A 20,060-nucleotide genomic window follows, 5' to 3' on the forward strand; every position below is an offset into this window, starting at 1 on the left:
TCAGTGTTGCACACCTTAATACATAATGAGACAAGCATGGTTTTAGATACTCACTGGGCTCGTATCATGACATGAGGTAGCACAATATAGCCACACATAACATGCTGGACAAGCACTTTATGTCAAGTATTGCATCTTCTGGTCCTTCTTTACATTAATAAGACATTGCATGCAAGACACAGCACTTAAAGGTTAAGTTTTAATCACAAGGTTGGGATGACTGCCTTCTTCTGGGAAACGATCCACTGCCCTTTCTTAACCTTCCCTATATCAAGGAAATTAAAGGGGGTTGGAGGAGAATATTCAGAAATATCACTTTCCATCCTCCTCTTCTACAAGAGGCATCTCTCTCTCTCTAAAAAAATCATTAACTGGGGCCCAGGGTCTAAACCTCTGATCACGAGATCGCTGAAAGCTCTGTGAACTCATTTCAAGTTTCTGATAGAAAATCATCAGATACAACAGGAACAGATGATAAAGATTAACTATCAACAATTCTTATATGGAATAGTGAATCTCAGAATGAGCTTGAACAAAATTTGCCTGTACAAGCAACTGTTCTATTTACATCATACCATGCAAAAATGAAATAAAACATGTAACATAAATATCTATTTTTGTTTGTTTATATAGGCTACGATCCAATGTTGGAGCAATTTGTTCTTTAGAATAGCAGAGTCCACCCCTTGCTTCATGCCACATCACAATCTCTCAATGAAAATTTGCAAGTTGCCAAATAATGTAAAAGAATACAATTTTTAAAAATGCAAGCGCAAAGCATTAACCTCAATGTATCCAAGGCACTTACCTATGCACACTTTATATTGTTTTAAGTGCCATTTTTAAAACATGTTTGTTTGGAAACAGCCTGTCTCAGTACTTGAACATGGCAATCAATCAATTAATTAATTAGTAGCAGCATAAAGCACTCTGCAGGCCTGTACATTTAAAATTTGACCTTCAAGTTTACGAGCCAAAACTTAAATGGCTATTTACTAGTTGAATGCAAGGTTAGAAAACCAGTTTGACTTATTTACATTTTGCTTTCAGTTTAGATTGTAAGGTTACTTGAAACAGTCTAGATAATTCTTCATCAAGACACAATGAAGTATCAGCAATGTTTTAGACTTTTTTTGGTAACTGTGTTAACGTACCTAGCTAAATGTAAGTGAAAAGCATTGATGTATAAAAACATACAAAACAGCTACAACTTAATTCCATGCTTTTCTTGATCTGCTATAAACCTACCATACTTTTAACATAGGAGAGAAATTATACTTGTTTCATGCTTGAAATTTCAGTCTAGGAGAATCAACATTAAATAAACACTTTGTCACATTTCTTTATAAAAGAATGTATTACAACATATATCTAACAATGTAAAAAGATATGCAAATCAGACAAATCCAGGATGAATTGGGATAAATCAAAGGCCATTTCCATTACACAAGCAGTACAATTTTATTTTTCCCCATCAATTGCAGCAAAAAAATTCTTATAAACCAAATCAATAATCAAAGGAACTTAATTGTCAACAATTCTTCAAGAGTGATTATGTTCTAAGTTTCATCTGGAAGGGAGAGATGAAAAAATATACAGTGGGATAAAGTCTCTATGGCCAATTCAATGCCTCTCTAAAGCATTAAGGCTACTGAGGCACCTTATTGCAAGTTATGTATCATCTCCTCTTTGGCAATGAGGTGTGTAGTTTTGTTAACTAGAGCCATCAGTGAATTGAGCTTGTGAGACCAGTCATTGAGTAAGTTATTTGGGTCCTTGGGTCTCTGAAAGTTGATAATTCCTGCCAGCCTATCAACTTTTGCAAAGATGGTCTTATTCACCACTAAGTTGGACAAAAATTCTTCAGATTCCTGTAAAGCAAATAAATGACAGAGAATCAGGTAGTCAAAGTAACAAACCATTTTGAATGAAATTTCATTGTTTCACAGTAGTACATCACAGTTATGCATATTCTGAAGAAATGAATGAATATCCAGGCAGTCCTGGACTTATGACCACAACTGACCCCAAAATTTCTGTTAAGTGAGACATTTGTTAAGTGAGTTTTGCCCCTTTTTACGACTTTTCTTGCCACAATTGTTAAGTGAATCACTGAAGTGGGTAAGTCAGTTACCCAGTTCAGTACTTAAGTGAATCTGGCTTCCCCACTGACTTTGCTTGTCAGAAGGTCGCAAAAGGGGATCACATGACCCTGGGACATAGCAACACTCATAAGTGTGAGCCAGTTGCCAAGTGTCTGAAATTTTGATCACATGTTCATTGGGGGGGCTACTTAGGTGGTACCTGTGAAAAATGGTCATGTCACTTTTTTCACCGCTGTTGTAACCTTGAACACTCACTAAATGAACTGTTGTAAGTCAAGGACTATCTGTATATGAACACACATACTTCCAATGAAATGTACTTAAGAAACATTTATATTTGGCTGGCATACCTGATGTCATCCCTTATTTTTTTTTTAAAAAGTGGTTCAACACTGAAATTTTGATTGCACAGGTAGTCCTTCACTTATGATCACAATTGGGTCCAGAATCTCAGTTGTTAAGCGAAGCAGTGCTAAGTGAGATGCCACATCACCACTTTGCTCATTAGCTGCAATCCTGAATCTCCCAGCTGTGTTTAAGTGTGTGTGTGTGTATGAGAGAGAAACAGAGTTCTGGGAAGAGGGCCAGCCCTCCTCCTCATCCAGGAGGCCTGGGCCCTTTCCCCACCCCATCAGGGAGAACTATCATGAAAATTATAGCAATAGCACTTAAGATTTTTAGTTATGGTGTTTGCTAGCACTTTTTCTAGATTAGCAGTCCTCTAGCATTCCAAGTTCTCTTCTTCCAGCATGGCAAGAGATTTTTTCAGAATTTCCAGAGGGGAAATCCTTTGGTGCTCTGGAGGAACAGATATTAAATTTGGTGAAAATGGTAGCAAATGCCATTGTTTTGGAAGGTTCAGAGAGCTAGTCTTCACTATGAAAGGTGGCAATAATGGCATTCACTAAAACACTACTGAATGCCAGTGTTCTGAAAGACTCAGATTCCCCTCCAGTAGGTTAGAGATGGTATTTACTAAAACATTAGCAAACACCAGTGTTCTAAAAGGCTCACTAGCTTTTTTTGCTAGATTTGCGGTTACAATTAAGTTTTTTAGTTGGCCTATCATTGGTAATAGCTAAGAAACTACATCTTAAGAAACGTTTCTTTTTACTCTGCATACTTTTTACAGTATTATATTATATACGAAATATAATAGGTATATTTCATTAATTGGCAAACTACTTTCAAAAAATCTCCCCCCAATACTGCAGGGACTAATCACAGCAATTGCCAGGAGCCAACACTAATTCAAAGACTAACCCCATCACCACTACTTCTAGTACAAATTTACATAAATATCCTCAGATATAAGTTCACCTATAAATAAGTCCAGAGAAGTATGTACAGGAGCAGAATCTCAATGAGGTTTACTGATTCTACTACCAAATTAAATGTACATCACCATGGAAATCAATTTCTAAAAGCTCCAAAAATACTACTAATGCTCTTTTTTCCAACTGTTATCGTACATTTTCTCTCATGTGAAATCCATAAGCAATCTCAAGCATCACTTACGTCAACTGATAAATCCAAAAGTTGTGCCATTCTCTTCATAGTAATTCTGGTATAATATTTTGCCATTATTCTAATATTCTAAAGAAAAAAAATCAGAATAGACCCTTGTTAGGTTTTAATTGAAATAATTTCCCAAAATATAAAAGGAAATCTTCCAATGAATTCAAGCATTTGCTTACGTTTCAATACTTACTGAAAGTGAGTTAAATAATTTATTCCGTTTATTATGTAGGAAACATACAAGATATTCTCAGATACAACTCTAATGTATAGCAAACAAGTTGCTGGAAGGAATTGGCAGTGAATTACCATATTTTTCAGTGTATAAGACGCACTGGAGTATAAGATGCACCTTAATTTTGGGGGAGGAAAACAAGAAAAAAAAGAATTCTACCTCTGCCTATTGGCCTGATGCAATTCACACAGCTGTGTTTCAGAGGGCAGTTTGCTTCAGGCAATCAGGAAGGAAAAAGAGCATTACCTCCCTGCATTGCATTTTCCAGCGTTTTTTTTTTCCTCAATTCTTCGAAGCAATTTGCAGAAAAGGAGGAGGACGGCGCGCAGCTTTGCAAATTGCTTCAGGCAATCAGGGAGGAAAAAGAGCGTTGTCTCCATGCATTGTGTTTTCTGGCGTTTTCCTCAATTCCCCAATGCAATTTGCAGAGCCGCGCGTCCTCATGAAAACGCAGCAGCAGGGGTTTTCAGCCGGTTCCAAACAGCACCCTAATGTGAAGATCCCCGCCACCAGAAATTGTGACGCGCAACCTCCGAAGGGTGGGGGTCGGCGGTTGGGTGGGGCTACATTTGGCGTAAAAGACGCACCCAGATTTTCACCCTCTTTTGGGGGGTAAAAAGGTACGTCTTATACACTGAAAAATACAGTACATTTTAAAGACAACATTTTTTTCACATTCTTCTCTGCATCAAAGTTTATTTATATGGAACAGCACTGCTACACTATTCAATTTATATTCCTATATTCCAACTAGAACAAAGATGCGCATCTGCCAAAAATAACTTCTCAAATAGAGTTTGGCAATAAGCACTATGTCACCGACAAAACAGTTTGAATAAAACGGACTGCTATTAAAGACAAAAGGTTAAAAAACAGAATTGACTTACATGTTCCACTACTCTGTTTTTTAAATCTTTCCATCTTTTTTCACCTTCCTCTGTGTAGCCAAACACATCTGTTGCAGGACTTTCGAGGGATCCTTCCCTCAATTCTTTCCCATAATCCTCCACAAGGGTAGTCCAGCGCATCAATTCCATAGTAGTAAACAATTTTAAAAGATCTCTGTTAAAAAAAAAGAAAAAGAGCCTCTGTAAATGGCGAAATCATCTTCACGTCCATCAGAACACTGCGTTTTCTGAAAGAATTCTGCCAGGGGCACCAGTGCATTAATCTACCTTACTTGCTTTCTTAGATATGTGTAATTGTATTAATAAGTCAGAAACAAAACTATTAATCAAAAGAGTATCACTATACATATCAGTAGGCACATATCTATTTACCAAAAATTCTTTACATATGTGCATCAAGGATGATAATACAGTTTCAGTTTAACATATATACAAATCTTGGGAACAGAAATCAGTAACTTTACATGCACACCAACATCACAACTATCATGTTATATTCTATAAACTGAGTAATTCAAACACGTTCAAATACATATCTTAGCCAGCTCCCTACCGACGACACAGCATTATGAATATTGTATGAAATTCTACAGGGAACCATATTCTGCAAATCAGCATTTGCGGAGATTTCATCCCAAATGTATTCTTAAATAAAAAAAAGAAAAAAAGAAAAATAGAAGCCACATACTTATATTTGGGGATGTCTTCTAGTTTTTTATCACTGCTTATTCTGTGCACCAAATCAGACTGTTCATTATCATAAGGGGATAGGATGACATACAAGACAACACTCTTCAGCGCCTGTTTCAGAGAAAGAGAAAGAAACTGATCTGCAGAGACGTCGTGATAGATCAAAATAAACCACATTATTTGGAATAAGCAGCTGATTTTTTATTTTATTTTATGTACCAGTTTGCAATCAAACTTAACTCGGAATTACAAGTTTGGAGAGCTGAAAGGGAACCAAACTGACCATCAATTTTACATACAAAATGAGGAAATTCACTGAAAACAATTTAAAGCTTTCTAAGCTAGAATTCTTATTTTAAAGAAGATATAAGTGGTGTTAGTGGAATTCCCATATATGTACCTGAAAGCATTTTCAAAACCTTGGAACATTGTTCCATAAATTTGTATGGAGTTTTCAATTCCTAAGATACCTCTGAAAAGCAAATAGGAGCTCTGGTTGCTTGCATCTTAAATAATTTACATGTATTTTTATCAGTCACAAATTTTGAATAACCTCACTTCAAATAACTTTTGCTTCCTGGGCCCTTTCAGAATTTTCACACATCGTATTTTTAACTATTTGAGCAGTTTGGTGTTAAAATCTGACTTCTTTCCTATCAGTATCTTACTATCATGTCTAGCTCCCTACTAACTTTTCATGCCCCTAAATACATGAGAATCAAGCTTGGTTCAGATTCCTACTACGGTAAATTGACAACATGGCCGGAGCAAATGTATACAAGGTGGAAAGAAAGATGAGCATCTGTGGAGAATTCTGCACTTATGAAAGTCACTCTTCAAAGGTTATGCCCAATCATAAACAGAATGTGGAAAAATCTGCATTGTTTAAGTTATTTAAGCAGAGTCAGGTTGGAATGAGCTTTCTGCCCAGTGTTTCCTCTGGCAATGCAACAGAGGCCTGTATATCTGGGTCTCCAGTGTACCCATATATTTCAATTAAAAAGATAGGAAGCCAGATGTTGCAAAACAAAGCACCAGCCTCCAGCACAGCCGGCACGTCCAACAGTGCCGATTCTTCATTCTCCGTGCAGTTTTTCAATCTTAACTCAGAGAAAAACTCTTTGAGCAATATGTGACACAGCTTTACATGAAAAATTACACCTTTCTACTTCAAAAGCACTGAATTGAAGTAATTTTCAAGACATAAAGAAGCATTCCCCACTTGAAAAAGTGCCAAATAGTCTCTAACTATGTTTGAAAATACAGTATTTTCCATATGGGCTGATAAGATTTTGTTCCAGCGGTCCCCAACCTTTGAGGCTTTGGGGGTGGGGGAGAAGAACTGGGCCATATGAGCAGTGGGTGTGCACACACGCATGCAGCCCTTGCACAAGTGGTAGGGCGGCACGTGCACACAAAGCCCTTGGTCAAGGACTGGACTGGCGCACCAAGTCCCGATCAGCCATTCGTGCGGGCCAATTCCGAATAGACCACAGCCAGATAGTGGGCCGTGGCTCGGAGTTTGGGGACCCCTCCTCTATTCTATCAAATATAACTCTAACTACATTTTATTTAATAAAAAAGAAAGTAACATTGAAGCTGTTCTAAAAACAAAAAAAATGCTTTTTCAAGAAAAGTACATAAAATATAAATCCCTTTTTCTCTAAAATATTGATAACATTTGACGTTCATTGCCCTAAAAATTAAATGAGTACCTTCATAAAGGCAGCATTTGCTTATAAAGACATGAACATCTTATAATCTATCCTCTTGTTCTTACCTGTTGCCATTTTTCACCTTCAGCCTGGATGCAGGGTGTATCATAAATAGCTCTGTAGTGTTTACAAATGGAAAGATAAGAACCTTCATGCTGATCCAACTGAATCATTAAATTGTAGTATTTCAATTTTAGTTTCTGAAATGTCAAATAACATTGGGTCAGGAGAGTCACATTAAGTATACACATCTTCACTTCCCCAGTAGTGTGAGGACTATTTAAGATGTGTGAATAATACCCCGTAAAGCAGCAAATCAAAAGTTTTCTACCAACAGACATACTTCAGTGTTTTCTTCCTGGAAAAATTTGGTGTTAATTTTTTTGCTTATAATTTGAGTTCGAATGTAGTCCTTTACAGCCAGACAAAGCCTCATCTGTTCCAAGATGAACTCCACACGTTCCTTCTTTTCCATCGATCCATAGGTCTCCACCTAAAGTTCAGAGCATTAAAATAATACAGACTGAGACACGTGAAATTCTAAGAACTGCACACAAAGCTAACAAAAGCATTCATTAATTTTTAACTTACATAAAACTCTTCGTTTGGCAGCTGTAAGTCTACAGCAAATCCAAACAGTTATAGTATGACAAGATTCTGTAGACAAAGTCTGTTCAATTCCCAGCTGAATAAGCTTCATTTATTTTGCATTTTGGTCAAATTCAAAATGAAATTTAAGCTTTTTGACAAATGGCATCAGGCTAAGCCCTCAAAAACCTAATCTTAAAGGCCAGGGGGAGGGAAAAAAAACAACCTCCCATTGCAAAAGATGACGTACATCACACTGGATTTCAGTACATCTTCTTAGAAAATATTTTCATTGTTTTCTTGGGAGATCACTTACAAAGCTGGTTATCTTCTGGCTGGAAAAGGTAAGCTTTGCAACCCTTACTGGCAAGTAAATAATACTGTGTGGGCAATGTATTTAATCACTTTATTTAACAGGTTTCTAAAATACAAGAGATAAGTACCCCAAAACCTCTGCACTATTTAATGTTCTTATATGACTAGTCGATAACTGATCAAAACAACTTTTAAAAATTGGAAAGAGAGATGGCAGTATTTGAAACACGGACACTGATCCCAAGCTAAGCTATTCTTTTATATTACCTGAAGTTCCTGCAAAATTGAGGCTGCTTCTTTTACATCACCATTTTGTTCTTTTATTTTTGCCAGTGTATTTGTCAGCCGAGCCCTCTCAATTTCAACGTATATCTAAAAACAGCAAGGCAGAATTAAAAATTAAACACTGCATAAGCCTAGTGTTGCATATGTGGAAGAAGCCTTATTATTTTTACAAATATAAAATATATTTATCAATGATATACTTAAAATCAATTATACAAGCAATCTTATGTTTATTAATATCTTAAAAATAATTGATATAAACTTTTTTCAGTTTAAAATTTATCTAAATTTATCTAAATCTTCCCTTGTAATCTATATTCTATAGCATCATATTCATAATGTAAATAATAAAAAATAAATTGGAAAAATAAAAGTAAAATAAAATACAGTAAAAGCTTAACATGCTAATGAGTTATGAGTCAAAAGGTCAACTTATTATGCTGAATAGATGTTTCAGATATACCATGACTGAGAAGAGATTTAGAAGGCATATAAATAGTTTTCAAAGTATCCTGGAATTGTGACAGAAGAAAGCCAGAGCTCCTGTCATATCTTTATCTGTATACTGATTCTGTGCTCTGCCATTGATTCAATAATAGTTTCCAAGCTAATGTGGAGCCAATGACCAGTATTCTATGAATGCTGAAAATCAATTACAAATCCATCTTACAGTTACCTCACCCATATTTTACCATTTCTTTAATGAAGGTATTATGAGAGACTGTGTTGAATGCCTTGCTGAGAAGACACAGTGTCTCTTATGTACTAAACTAGTAATATTGTACTAAACCAGTAATATTGTCAAACATAGACATCAGTATTTCTGCCATTTGGGCTGGATATGTCATTTGGGCCTCTGTGGCTCAGGCTGCTAATGCAGTCTGTTATTAACAGCAGCAGCCTGCAATTACTGCAGGTTCTAGTCCCACCAGGCCCAAGGTTGACTCAGCCTTCCATCCTTTATAAGGTAGGTAAAATGAGGACCCAGATTGTTGGGGGCAATAAGTTGACTTTGTATATAAATATACAAATAGGATGAAGACTATTGCTAACATAGTGTAAGCCACCCTGAGTCTTCGGAGAAGGGCGGGATATAAATGTAAATAAAAGGGGGGAAAAAAGAAACATAAAAGTACACTGAATGAAAACAGTAAGTTTCTTAAGAATCTCAGGCGATAAAACAAGAACAAGAGCAAGAATGAATGAATGGATAAATGAATATATGCAGATTGATTACAAATGTGACTAACCAATATAAAATAGATGCCTTTTATATGGAGAGAATGAGGACTGAATCACAAGGCAAATAGAAGAATAAATGGTTCAAGATTAATTGATTATATGCCATCAAGTTGTTGACCCCATAGAAGACTTCCGGTGGCACCGCAGGCTTCGGAGACGGTCCTTCGGATCGCCAGCCCTGTGGTTGCGTTTAAAACCGTTTTGACAGTGCAAATCGGCTGTCTGACGGTTTGGAAAGCTTTCCCTTGGGAGAAGAGGGAAAGCAGAGCAGTCGGGCATGGGTAGAGCTCCCCGAGATTTCCTGGGGAAAAGCCAGGAGATCGAAGGGTGAAAGCTCCCCTTTAGCCTGGCAGAACTCCGCACCCAGAGCGCTTCTGCTTTATGCAGAACAAGAAGCCGCGACCACCTCTGCGTCTATGATTAGCTTCAAATTTATTTCAATGCAGATGGAACAAAAGCAGGAGAATTAGCATCTGTGATTGCAAGTTGTTGACCCCATAGAATTTTCTCGTGGTGATCTCTTCCTAACCTAGTTCTTCAGGTCTTCTAATGGTACACTCATCGCCACTATAATGGAGTCTACTCACCTGGCTGCTGGTTATCCTCTTCTTTCCATCTTTCCCAGCCTTTGGAGAGCTAGGTCTTCACATAATAGGTCTAATTTGAACTTCATCATTTGTACCTCAAATGAGAACTCTGGGTGGATTTGTTCAATGATTGTATAAGTTTGTTTTCTAGTTATCCACATTTTTCAACATCAAAGTTCAAAAGCTGCTTTTTATCTTGCTTTTTCCAAATCCAACATTCACTTTTTATAGTGTCACAGGTAATATTATGGCTTATATGATTCTGATCTTTGTAGGTACACACACATCTCGGCATTCGAATATCTTTCCCAAGGCCTTCGAGGCTGTTATTTCAAATCCTGATGTATTTCTTCGAGTGTCGGTTTTTATGCCCTCCATTAGCAAATATTAAAGCTGGAATTTATCAAATTGTTTCATGGTAACTATATTTAGTTTGCAAGGCACCAAGAAAACCCTGAATGTTACATAACTATGACAAAGAAATTAAAAAAGCCACAGATCGCGAAAAGCAAAAATCTTACCTTTCCTTCCGTCACTGTACGTAATGTGTCAATCAACTGCAATTTTGTTGGCAAATCTGTAATCTCTTCAACGTATGTACAGCACTGTTGGACCATTTTAGCAACTGCCTAGCATAAATAATGAGAAAGATTACACTTACTGACTATAGAGTTGCACAGATAGTATTGGTGTTCATTTGTTTCAGTAATACTGCCTGTCATGGAATTTTATTTCAAAATATCAAAGGAAATTGAAAATGTTTGCAATCCAAGGAAGGGACACAATAAAACAAATAGGAAGTTGTCAGTGATTGTTTGCCTTCATTTTCACATATGTACCACGTGGAGCAAAAAAAAAAAAACTTCCTGCAAGAGGATATAGTTGAGTTATTTTTGTCTAATATTTTCTACCTTTTAGTAAGGTAAAGCTGCTAAAAGAAGGAATGACTCCAGTACTATGTGGAAAAGAACAAGTCATTTGCCTACTTTAGGATTTCAAAAGTTGCTGTTTCTTTACTTATCGTGACTTCTACAACTTAAAATTAAAACAAGCACTATTTTTTTCCTTGCATACTATATTACGGTAGCATTGTATACAACTTTACTAAAAAGAAAAATAGTGCAATTTAATTTTGCCTGAGACTTTGAACTGCTATTTGTACTCTATATATCCTGTACTATTTGCTTCATATGCATCTTTTGGGTGGTTGTTTTTTTAAAGCAATCAAGCAGTCTCCCACCCAGACAGCTTGTCATTTTGTTGAGAATCACATTTCAGTCAAAGCAATTACCATTCATGGTCACTACAGCAGTAAATCCAATTACAAGTTGCAGTCATTTTTATAAAACAATAAAAATATAAGCTTGGATATAAATCTATACCATTTGAATTATTTATGATCAATATAAAAACTTCTTTATTATGTACCTTCAGTGACCAATCATAATTAGCAAGAAACTCAAGTAATTTAATTTAGCTATCTCTGAATCAATTATTGCCTCTGTGTCTCAACCCAACTAATAAGAGGAATTCAGTTGGGATGCTACACACAGTACACTTACGTCACTATGTATAAACTGCAACAGATAGGAAGTGAAAAGTGGACTTTGCATCAGATCTAATCTTTAAGTAAAATCTACTACTAGGTTTAAGCAATAAAACCTCGGCCTCCCAGAATACCCCCAATCAGCTGTTTCCAGAGGTGAATTTTTTTTGCTTTTTTTTCTGCCTCTGAAACTTTGTTTCAGAAAAAAACTTTTTTTAATGCCTCTGAAAGCCTCTGAAGCAGCTTCAGAAAAAAAGCCTCTGAAGCTCTGTTTGGGGGCTTCTTTTCTGAAGCTCTGTTTGGATGACGCACCCAGATTTTCACCCTCTTTTTGGGGGGGAAAAGGTGCATCTTATACTCCAAAAAATACGGTATGAATAATTTTAAACTGCAAGGAATCCATCTTCAAAATAAAGAAACACTTTTCATTTGACCTGATATGATTCAGGAAACAATTATAGCCAATTCTCTTTTACACGTATGTAATCTTGATCTGTCTACTTACAACATAGACCAATAGTTGCCGAGCTGTAACTGTAGGAGACCACATCAAAGAAATACAGGAAGTCCTCAACTTATAACCGCAGCTGAACCTGGATTTCCAGTCGTAAGTCATTACAATCATAAGTTGAGGCACCCACCCATATGACTAATCCCAATTGCACAGCATTTTTTGTGGTGGTCATTAAGTAACCCTCTGCTGTCATTAAATGAATATTAGTCATAAATAAGAACTCATTCTTCTGGATGGGCATTTTTTTTGCTGGAAATCAGCAAAAAACCTCACAAATTGCAGTCATGTGACTGTGGGATGCTGCAAATGATTATAAAAGTGAGCCAGTTCCTAAGCATCCTAAATGTGGTCATGTAATTTGGAGGGGGGGGGGAAGAGAGGAACAGATGGACAACATCTTACAACAAGAATGGAAAAGTAGGAGAAACCCTTCTAAAGTTCTCCCTTTTCCCTCAGCAAACTCACCTGTTTTAACTGACTCCTCCTTTTCGAAAGAAGGAAGATGTTTTCATTAAGAGCATTCCAGTCTTTAGCATCATAACACATTTTTACTACAGCAACCAAAATGCGAGATGTGGAAACCATATCAGAAGCCTAAAAAAACACGGGAGATCAAATATAACATTTTTAGTGCAAAACTTTTGCAAGAGTTCCTTTAAAAAATTTAAAAACTTAACTATTTATGAAAAGAAATACATTTCTGATTGCAAGATCAAGTGCGCAGGAGGAAAAGTAACTCAGAATTCACAAATGACCAATTCATTATTCCAGTACTCATATCACAATTGTTCCACATCTTATTCTTGCTTATAAATGGAGATTTTACTTTCTTATTTAAGATTATTTAAGCATTAATTTCCATACTCCTGTACTATAAACTAACACTCTTTCACTGTTTTCTACAATCAACGAGAATCTCATTGTCTGTAAGAACATATAAAAAGCTGGAGAAAAAGACATCAATTGCTATTTTGGTATCTGCGGAAGAGTCACGCACAATTCATGAGAAAAAATGAATGACTAATTTTAAAAGTTGAAGAAATGACTAGTTTATTTTAAAAACACTTACGGTTCGAGTCTGTTTTTCCAGTGACAGCAATGTTTCGATTGCTTCCTGAAGCCTTCCATCCTAAAACAGAAATAGGGTGTTTAAAACAAAATGAAAAAAGGAAAGTACTACTAAATTAACTGAATTGCCAAGTTATGTATCAATAAATACAACATATCACAAATCTGGATGAAAATTATTTATAAATTTATTGTTTTTTAACCATATTTAAGTACTCTTGAGTTAGGAGTGATTATAAGTTAGGAAACTATGGTGTGGTTCAAAATAGCCATAGTTTCAAAGCCAAAATAAATCTTGTTTGTTTATGGGAATCTAGCAAAGACTGCTTTGTAAACCATGACTGATTAGACTACATAACCTAGAAAATTGTGGTTTCTTTAGTAAAACATGGCTAAACAATACTGCTGTATTGCTGGAATATGTTATTTGTTTAATTTAAAATAGGAAAGCTTGTATTAAATGTAACCAAACTGCATGGAAAGCAATTACTTTTAAAACAGAATCACTTACTGTGTTGATTTCAACTACACTTATGTCAATATTTAGGAATAAGACAATGGATCTATACAGGCACACATACACACACACACACACACACATATACCATATATGTGTGTGTGTGTGTGTGTGTGTGTGTCTTTATCCAGTCTAGCTTCCTGTGCTTCTTTTGCAGATAGAAAGCAAAGTTTCACCCTTTAAATTACAACTGCTTTGTAAAAGTAGTCCTCGACTTATGATCATAACTGAGCTCAAAATTTCTGTGGCTAAGCAAGACATTAGTTAAGTGAGTTTTGCCCCATTTTATGACCTTTCTTGCCACAATTGTTAAGTGAATCACTGCAGATGTTAAGCTAGTAATACAGTTAAGTGAATCTGCCTTCCCCATTAACTCTGCTTGTCAGCAGGTCACAAAAGGTGATTATACGACCCCTGAACACTGCAACCAACCATCATAAATATGAGTCAGTTTCCAAGCGTCCGAATTTTGATCACGTGACCATGGGGAGGGTGCAATGGTTGTAAGTGTGAAAACTGGTCATGTCACTTTTTTCAGTGCTGTTGTAACTTTGAACGGTCACTAAACAAACTGTTGTAAGTTGGGGACTACCTGTATTCTCTTCCAAATAAGTCAGTGGTCCCCAGCTTTATGGCTTGGCAGCCAAGTGAGGGAGGAGAGGGAACCGACCCCTGCAAGTGCCAGCCTGGCCCGCTTGCACGTCAGTCCACTGCTCATACAAGTCGAGCTCCACAAGTGTGTGCAGGCTGGCCTGCTGCTCGCACAACTCGTGCTGCGTGCATGCACCAACCAGCTGCTCAGGCAGCCTGGTTCCAAACAGGCCACAGCCTGGCAGTGGGCCGTGGCCTGAGGGTTGGGGACACCTGAAATAAGCTACCCAATATTACCAAGAAAATATATATCCATTTTAAAAAGTGAGAGTCAAACTATACCTTTAAGTTTCCTGAATTTAGAATCAGTTTCCTTAATTTTATACTCAATTTCAAAGGAACAGGATAAACGGTCCTCAGAAATTATTTTTCTAATGTTTATCAAGATCAAGTCTATAAGGTATTCATTTAGATGCTGAGAGGGAAATTATAGCATGCACCTCATTTTGGCACATACAAGTTGCTTCCTCTCTCAAGTAAACAGCAAACATATTTTTATTTTGCCAAACATAATAATTTACTTTAGCTATTCTCTTTCAATTAAATTATTGCAGATAGTTATATGTAATTTGTTGCCATTAGTGTCCTAATAAATTTCTTGCTATTGCAAAAAAAAAACACCACCACACACACACAAGCTGGGGAAAATGTTTACACAAAGAAACAAATTCAACAATGTGGTACTCTGGAATGAGCTGCCTCCGGGGCTTCGTCAACTCCCTGACCTCTGGACCTTCCGCCGCGAGCTGAAGATGTTGTTGTTTCGACGTGCAGGACTAGCTTAAATGTAGTTTTAAATTGGGGTTTTTAAATGGGCTTTTTAATCGTATTTAAAATTTTTAGGCCATATATTGAATTAGTTTTTTATAGTTTTTTAACCTGTATTATATGTATTGTGGTTTTTATTGGCTGTGAACTGCCCTGAGTCCTTCGGGAGAAGGGCGGTATACAAATGTAATAAATAAATAAAATAAAATAAATAAATACAGCAAGCCCTTCATGAATTAACAGTGCTATTACAATTTTGTTCCCAAAGACAGTACTGTTAAAGGACAACATTCCCAACCTGTACAGAACATTTCAGAGTGTAATTTCATGTGCTGCACAGTTCCTTCCATATCAGGAGAGGCAGGAGATCTTCCTCCAATAATTAATCATACCAACAGTATGGAGTAACTTGATTGATTAATTGGGCAGCTATAGAGATGGATGGATGGATGGATGGATGGATGGATGGATGGACGGATGGATAGAAGGAAGGAAGGAAGGAAGGAAGGAAGGAACTTTATGTTCAAGAAGTGTACAAAAGAGAAAACTTATGGTAGATCTTCAAATCACTCCACTGACAGAGGCAGCATCTGAAGTTCCAACTGTGTGCAGTAACTTCTTTTTACCTTTCTTCACAGCCACTCTGAATACTATGCTTTTTTTCCTGAATTTTTCTTTTTTTCTAAGGAATATTAATGACCCTTCTCTTGCACAAAACTCTCTGTTCAATGTTTTAGCTTGTATTTAACATTAAACATTTTCCATGTACAATTTAATCCTGGTTTACTCCAATATAAAGCAGGTGACTGCACTTAGTCAACCTTGACTGATCTTAAGCAGTTAACCAGATTTAAACCAGGTTCAGTATTCAAATGAAAGACCATCAGGAAATTCCAGAAATAGAATATTTTAAAGAAAAACTGGGTAAAACCTAACTATTTCTCTATTGTTGCCAAGAAACCAATACGGATACATCCTTGAAATCATCAGAAATTGAGATCAATGCTGTAGTAGGGAGATTTTACCACTTAATCTAAATTCATAGAGTATGCTTAGCCATAAATGAATCACAACACTGACTTATTAGTCCAACAAACTACATTAAATCCAGTTTGATAATTTGGGGTCCAGGAAGTCATGAGTACACAGCCTTAACAGGACACTTAAGTTAAGTGTAACAGTACAGCAGAGAGCAACAGTTCTTCACCATCACTAGGTCTGGATAGTGATGGACAGTTTTGCATTATTTTCTAAATTAAAGATAATTAGCACCCTGGATAGATTTTTTTCCCCATGGACTTACATCTTTTAATAAGCTATTATTCTCTAGGAAGTAAACCTAGCTTACAATCATGGGAACCCAATTCTAAAAAAAAAATGTTGTGAAAAATTTCATACTTAAGTATCCAATCCACTTTTTTTGGGGGGGGGGATGTGCATTAATAACACACAGCAAATGAAAGAAAATGTAACTATCCTAAGCATCGATGCCATGTAAACAAGAAACAAATAAAACAGTACAATTCATAGGATATTCAAGATACAGGCGGTATAGTACAATATCTATGCAAACCTTTTAAAGTTACTCCAACCAATGGTTTTTGTAAATCTGACAAAGAAAGAAAGAAAGAAAGAAAGAAAGAAAGAAAGAAAGAAAGAAAGAAAGAAAGAAAGAAAGAAAGAAAGAAAGAAAGAAAGAAAGAAAGAAGCCAAAGGGTTCCCCTGTGAGATTAAGATCCCCTGTGTGTTTCTAAATAAGATTAATCAATAAAACTAAAAGTCCTGAAGCACCAGCAGCAGCACCACCAATTTGCAGCGAGGAAGAAACCTACTTTAAATTTAAAGCTCCAGTTATTTGTACCCTATTATTTATACCCTATAACTATCATTAAGTGTTGAATCATTAAGTGTTAAATTTGTGCCTTATGACTACCATTAAGTGTTGTAAATGTTGTACCTTGATGAACGTATCTTTTCTTTTATGTACACTGAGAGCTTATGCACCAAAGACAAATTCCTTGTGGGTCCAATCCCACTTGGCCAATAAAAAATTCTATTCTATTCTATTCTATTAAACGCTGGGGAAAATGTCAATCTTACTTCTGCCGAACCCTCAAAAAAAGCCACAATTGCTTCTTTTCATCCAATAGCAAGCAAGGCACTTTCTTACCTCTCCGGACCAGTCGCCGTAATATTACAATAAAGGAAACACCATATATATATATATATATATATATATAGACCATATACAATTTTTTATTTAATTCCAGAGGCCTCATTCCTCCGAAAAATAATGCACGGGGGCGGGGGGGGTGTGAAGGTTCGTCCCGATTTCTACCGCTCCTGAGTTGTAGAAAGACGGGAGCGACTCGCGCTTTGCTTACTCCACGCACGACCGGCCCTCCCCGTGGGAAAGAGGGCAGCATCTCGCCCCGTTTCTCCCATCTCAGCCGTCCAGGGGAGCGGAGCCACCCGCTTGCGGCATCTCCTTAGCTTTCCCACGCCGGGTAAACGCGGCTTGCGGAGCCGAAAAGGCCTTTCTCCTCCCCCGGGACCCTCCCCGGAATCCCCCCGGCCAGGATCAGTCTGGAGAGGCGATCCTCCCCCGCCCCCCAAACCCCCCGGGGGGGAGCAGCGGCTCCCAGCGAAGGGCCGATGCGGCCTAAAGTCGGGCCGCGCCATGACTCAGCCCTCGGCGGGGCCTTTGCTCGCTTACCCGGGCCATCTGCTCGCACTCGGGCAGGCGCTGGTCTACCGTGGCGCTGTAATCCACCTCCATTTTCACGATGCGGCCATCGGCCCGCTCCGCGCCCCCGTCCGCCATGGCCCGGTCTCGTCCAGCCCTGAATCGCTCGCAGGGCTCTCCAGTCAAACACTCAAGTCACGCACTGACTCACCGGAACCGGAAGCCGCTGGCTAGAATGGCAGAGGCAAACCACGAGGACAGCCTGCTCGCCCAAGGACCCCTGGCGTCTCACGACCGGCGACAGGCACTGCGTTAGACACCTTTGGAGGAGGGAGGGAGGGAGGAGGGGCCGCTTTAAAATCACAGCCGCTCTTCTGCCGCATCGGGACGCCTTTTGCGTCTCTCTATTTCTGCCCTCTGGTGGGCGTCCGGGTTTTTGCAGCCCGGATCGGGAAGCTCTGTATTAGCCTCGGGAGTTAATCCTCGAGAAAGAGACGGGAAGCAAGGAAGGTTGTTGAAAGATCTGCCAATAGAAGAGAATATATGTAGCTCAGGGCTGAACTTGACCCTCTGAGCTTGGGTCTTTTCTTGCAGGCATTTCATTACCGAACTAGGTAACATTATCAGTGCTCGAAGGTAGAGAGATTTTCTCTCTTTATTTACAAGGGGCTGGCCCTGTCAGTTTTGATGGGAGTGGTCTTGGTGGTTTGGTTCCTTGATTAGGCTGTTGTATGTTTGAATATATATCTGAGTTGGTAGTTCCCTGATTGTGCTGTTGTTCACAAACAACTGTTACCTAGTTGGGCAAGGAGATATCTGCAGGAAAGCAAGCTTAGGGAGCACCAAAGACACCAAAGAAAGGAGTGTGTTAAATGAGAAATTGTAAATCTACATCCCCCAATTTGGTACCCTGGAGATGTAGATCAGATGTGGGTTTCAGCAGGTTCTGACCAATTCTGGAGAACCGGTAGCGAAAATTTTGAGTAGTTTTGAGAACCAGTAGTAAAAATTCTGACTGGCCCCACCTCCATCTATTCTCTGCCTCCCAAGTCCCAGCTGATTGGGAGGAAATAGGGATTTTGCAGTAACCTCCCCCTCGTTTGGGAGGGTGGGAATGGAGATTTTACAGTATCCTTCCCCTGCCATGCCCACCAAGCCATGCCTAGAGAACCGGTAGTAAAAAGTTTTGAATCCCACCACTGATGTAGATGTATGTTGACTACAGTTTCAAAACTCCATTTCAGGAGTGGTAGTGTGAAGGAAAGCACATGAAAGAAAGCCACTTGATCATCACTCCATTCTGGTAGCCAGGAAAGAGTTGGGAAAGAAGGAAAACTCAAGTTGGAGAGAAGCTCCATTTCACTGAGGTTATGTTATGAATCATCTTATCTATTCTCATGAAAGCAAGAAATGTCAGATCACTTTGTCCTGAAATTATGAAGTGGAAGAATGAGTTGAGTTCTGCTTTTGAAAATAAATGCCTTGCTCAAATGCACACTTTTCCCTGATTCTCAATGCAAGTTTCACCCAAATTATTTTCAATTGGAGTCTAACTACGGTAATAGGACCTGGGTTCCAACAAAAACCAGGCTACATCCAAGGCCAAGAAAACTGACTTCACATTTACATAAAAATACCGTACATCATTGGTCTCTGTATGAAACACACCCTAATACTTGGCTCTGGGAATGGATGGGGGCAGGAAGCGCCCTAAGAGCTTTCTTTATACAGGTAGTCCTGGACTTACGACCACAATTGAGCCCCAAATTTCTGTTGCTGAGTGAGGTATTTGTTAAGCAAATTTTGCCCATTTTATGACTTTTCTTGCCACAGTTGTTAACTGAATCACTGCAGTTATTAAGTTAGTGACATGGTTGTTAAATGAATCTGGCTTTCCAGCTGACTTTGCTTATTAAAAGGTTGCAAAAGAGGATCACATGACCCCAGAACAGGGGTCTCCAACCTTGGTCCCTTTAAGACTTGTGGACTTCAACTCCCAGAGTTCCTAAGCCAGCTTTGCTGGCTGAGGGACTCTGGGAGTTGAAGTCCACAAGTCTTAAAAAGACCAAGGTTGGAGACCCCTGCCCCAGAACACTAACTATCATAAATACGAGTCAACTGC

At 38.1% G+C, this 20,060-nt stretch overlaps 1 protein-coding gene across 1 annotated transcript; it reads right to left on the reverse strand.

Moving 5' to 3' along the window:
* Positions 1 to 1,407: 1,407 nt before the first annotated feature.
* PSMD12 (proteasome 26S subunit, non-ATPase 12) lies at positions 1,408 to 18,161 on the reverse strand. The gene is made up of 11 exons (XM_058169735.1): positions 17,969 to 18,161; positions 13,318 to 13,377; positions 12,714 to 12,842; positions 10,710 to 10,817; positions 8,342 to 8,446; positions 7,515 to 7,664; positions 7,237 to 7,371; positions 5,455 to 5,567; positions 4,746 to 4,920; positions 3,624 to 3,701; positions 1,408 to 1,871 (listed from the first exon to the last, which is right to left on the reverse strand). The coding sequence occupies exons 1-11, from the start codon at positions 18,074 to 18,076 to the stop codon at positions 1,662 to 1,664; spliced, it is 1,371 nt and encodes a 456-aa protein (XP_058025718.1). The 5' UTR covers positions 18,077 to 18,161; the 3' UTR covers positions 1,408 to 1,661.
* Between the last annotated feature and the right edge of the window lie 1,899 nt (positions 18,162 to 20,060).

This window comes from Ahaetulla prasina, chromosome 2 (assembly GCF_028640845.1).
Source record: "Ahaetulla prasina isolate Xishuangbanna chromosome 2, ASM2864084v1, whole genome shotgun sequence".
NCBI classification, from domain to species: Eukaryota; Metazoa; Chordata; class Lepidosauria; order Squamata; family Colubridae; genus Ahaetulla; species Ahaetulla prasina.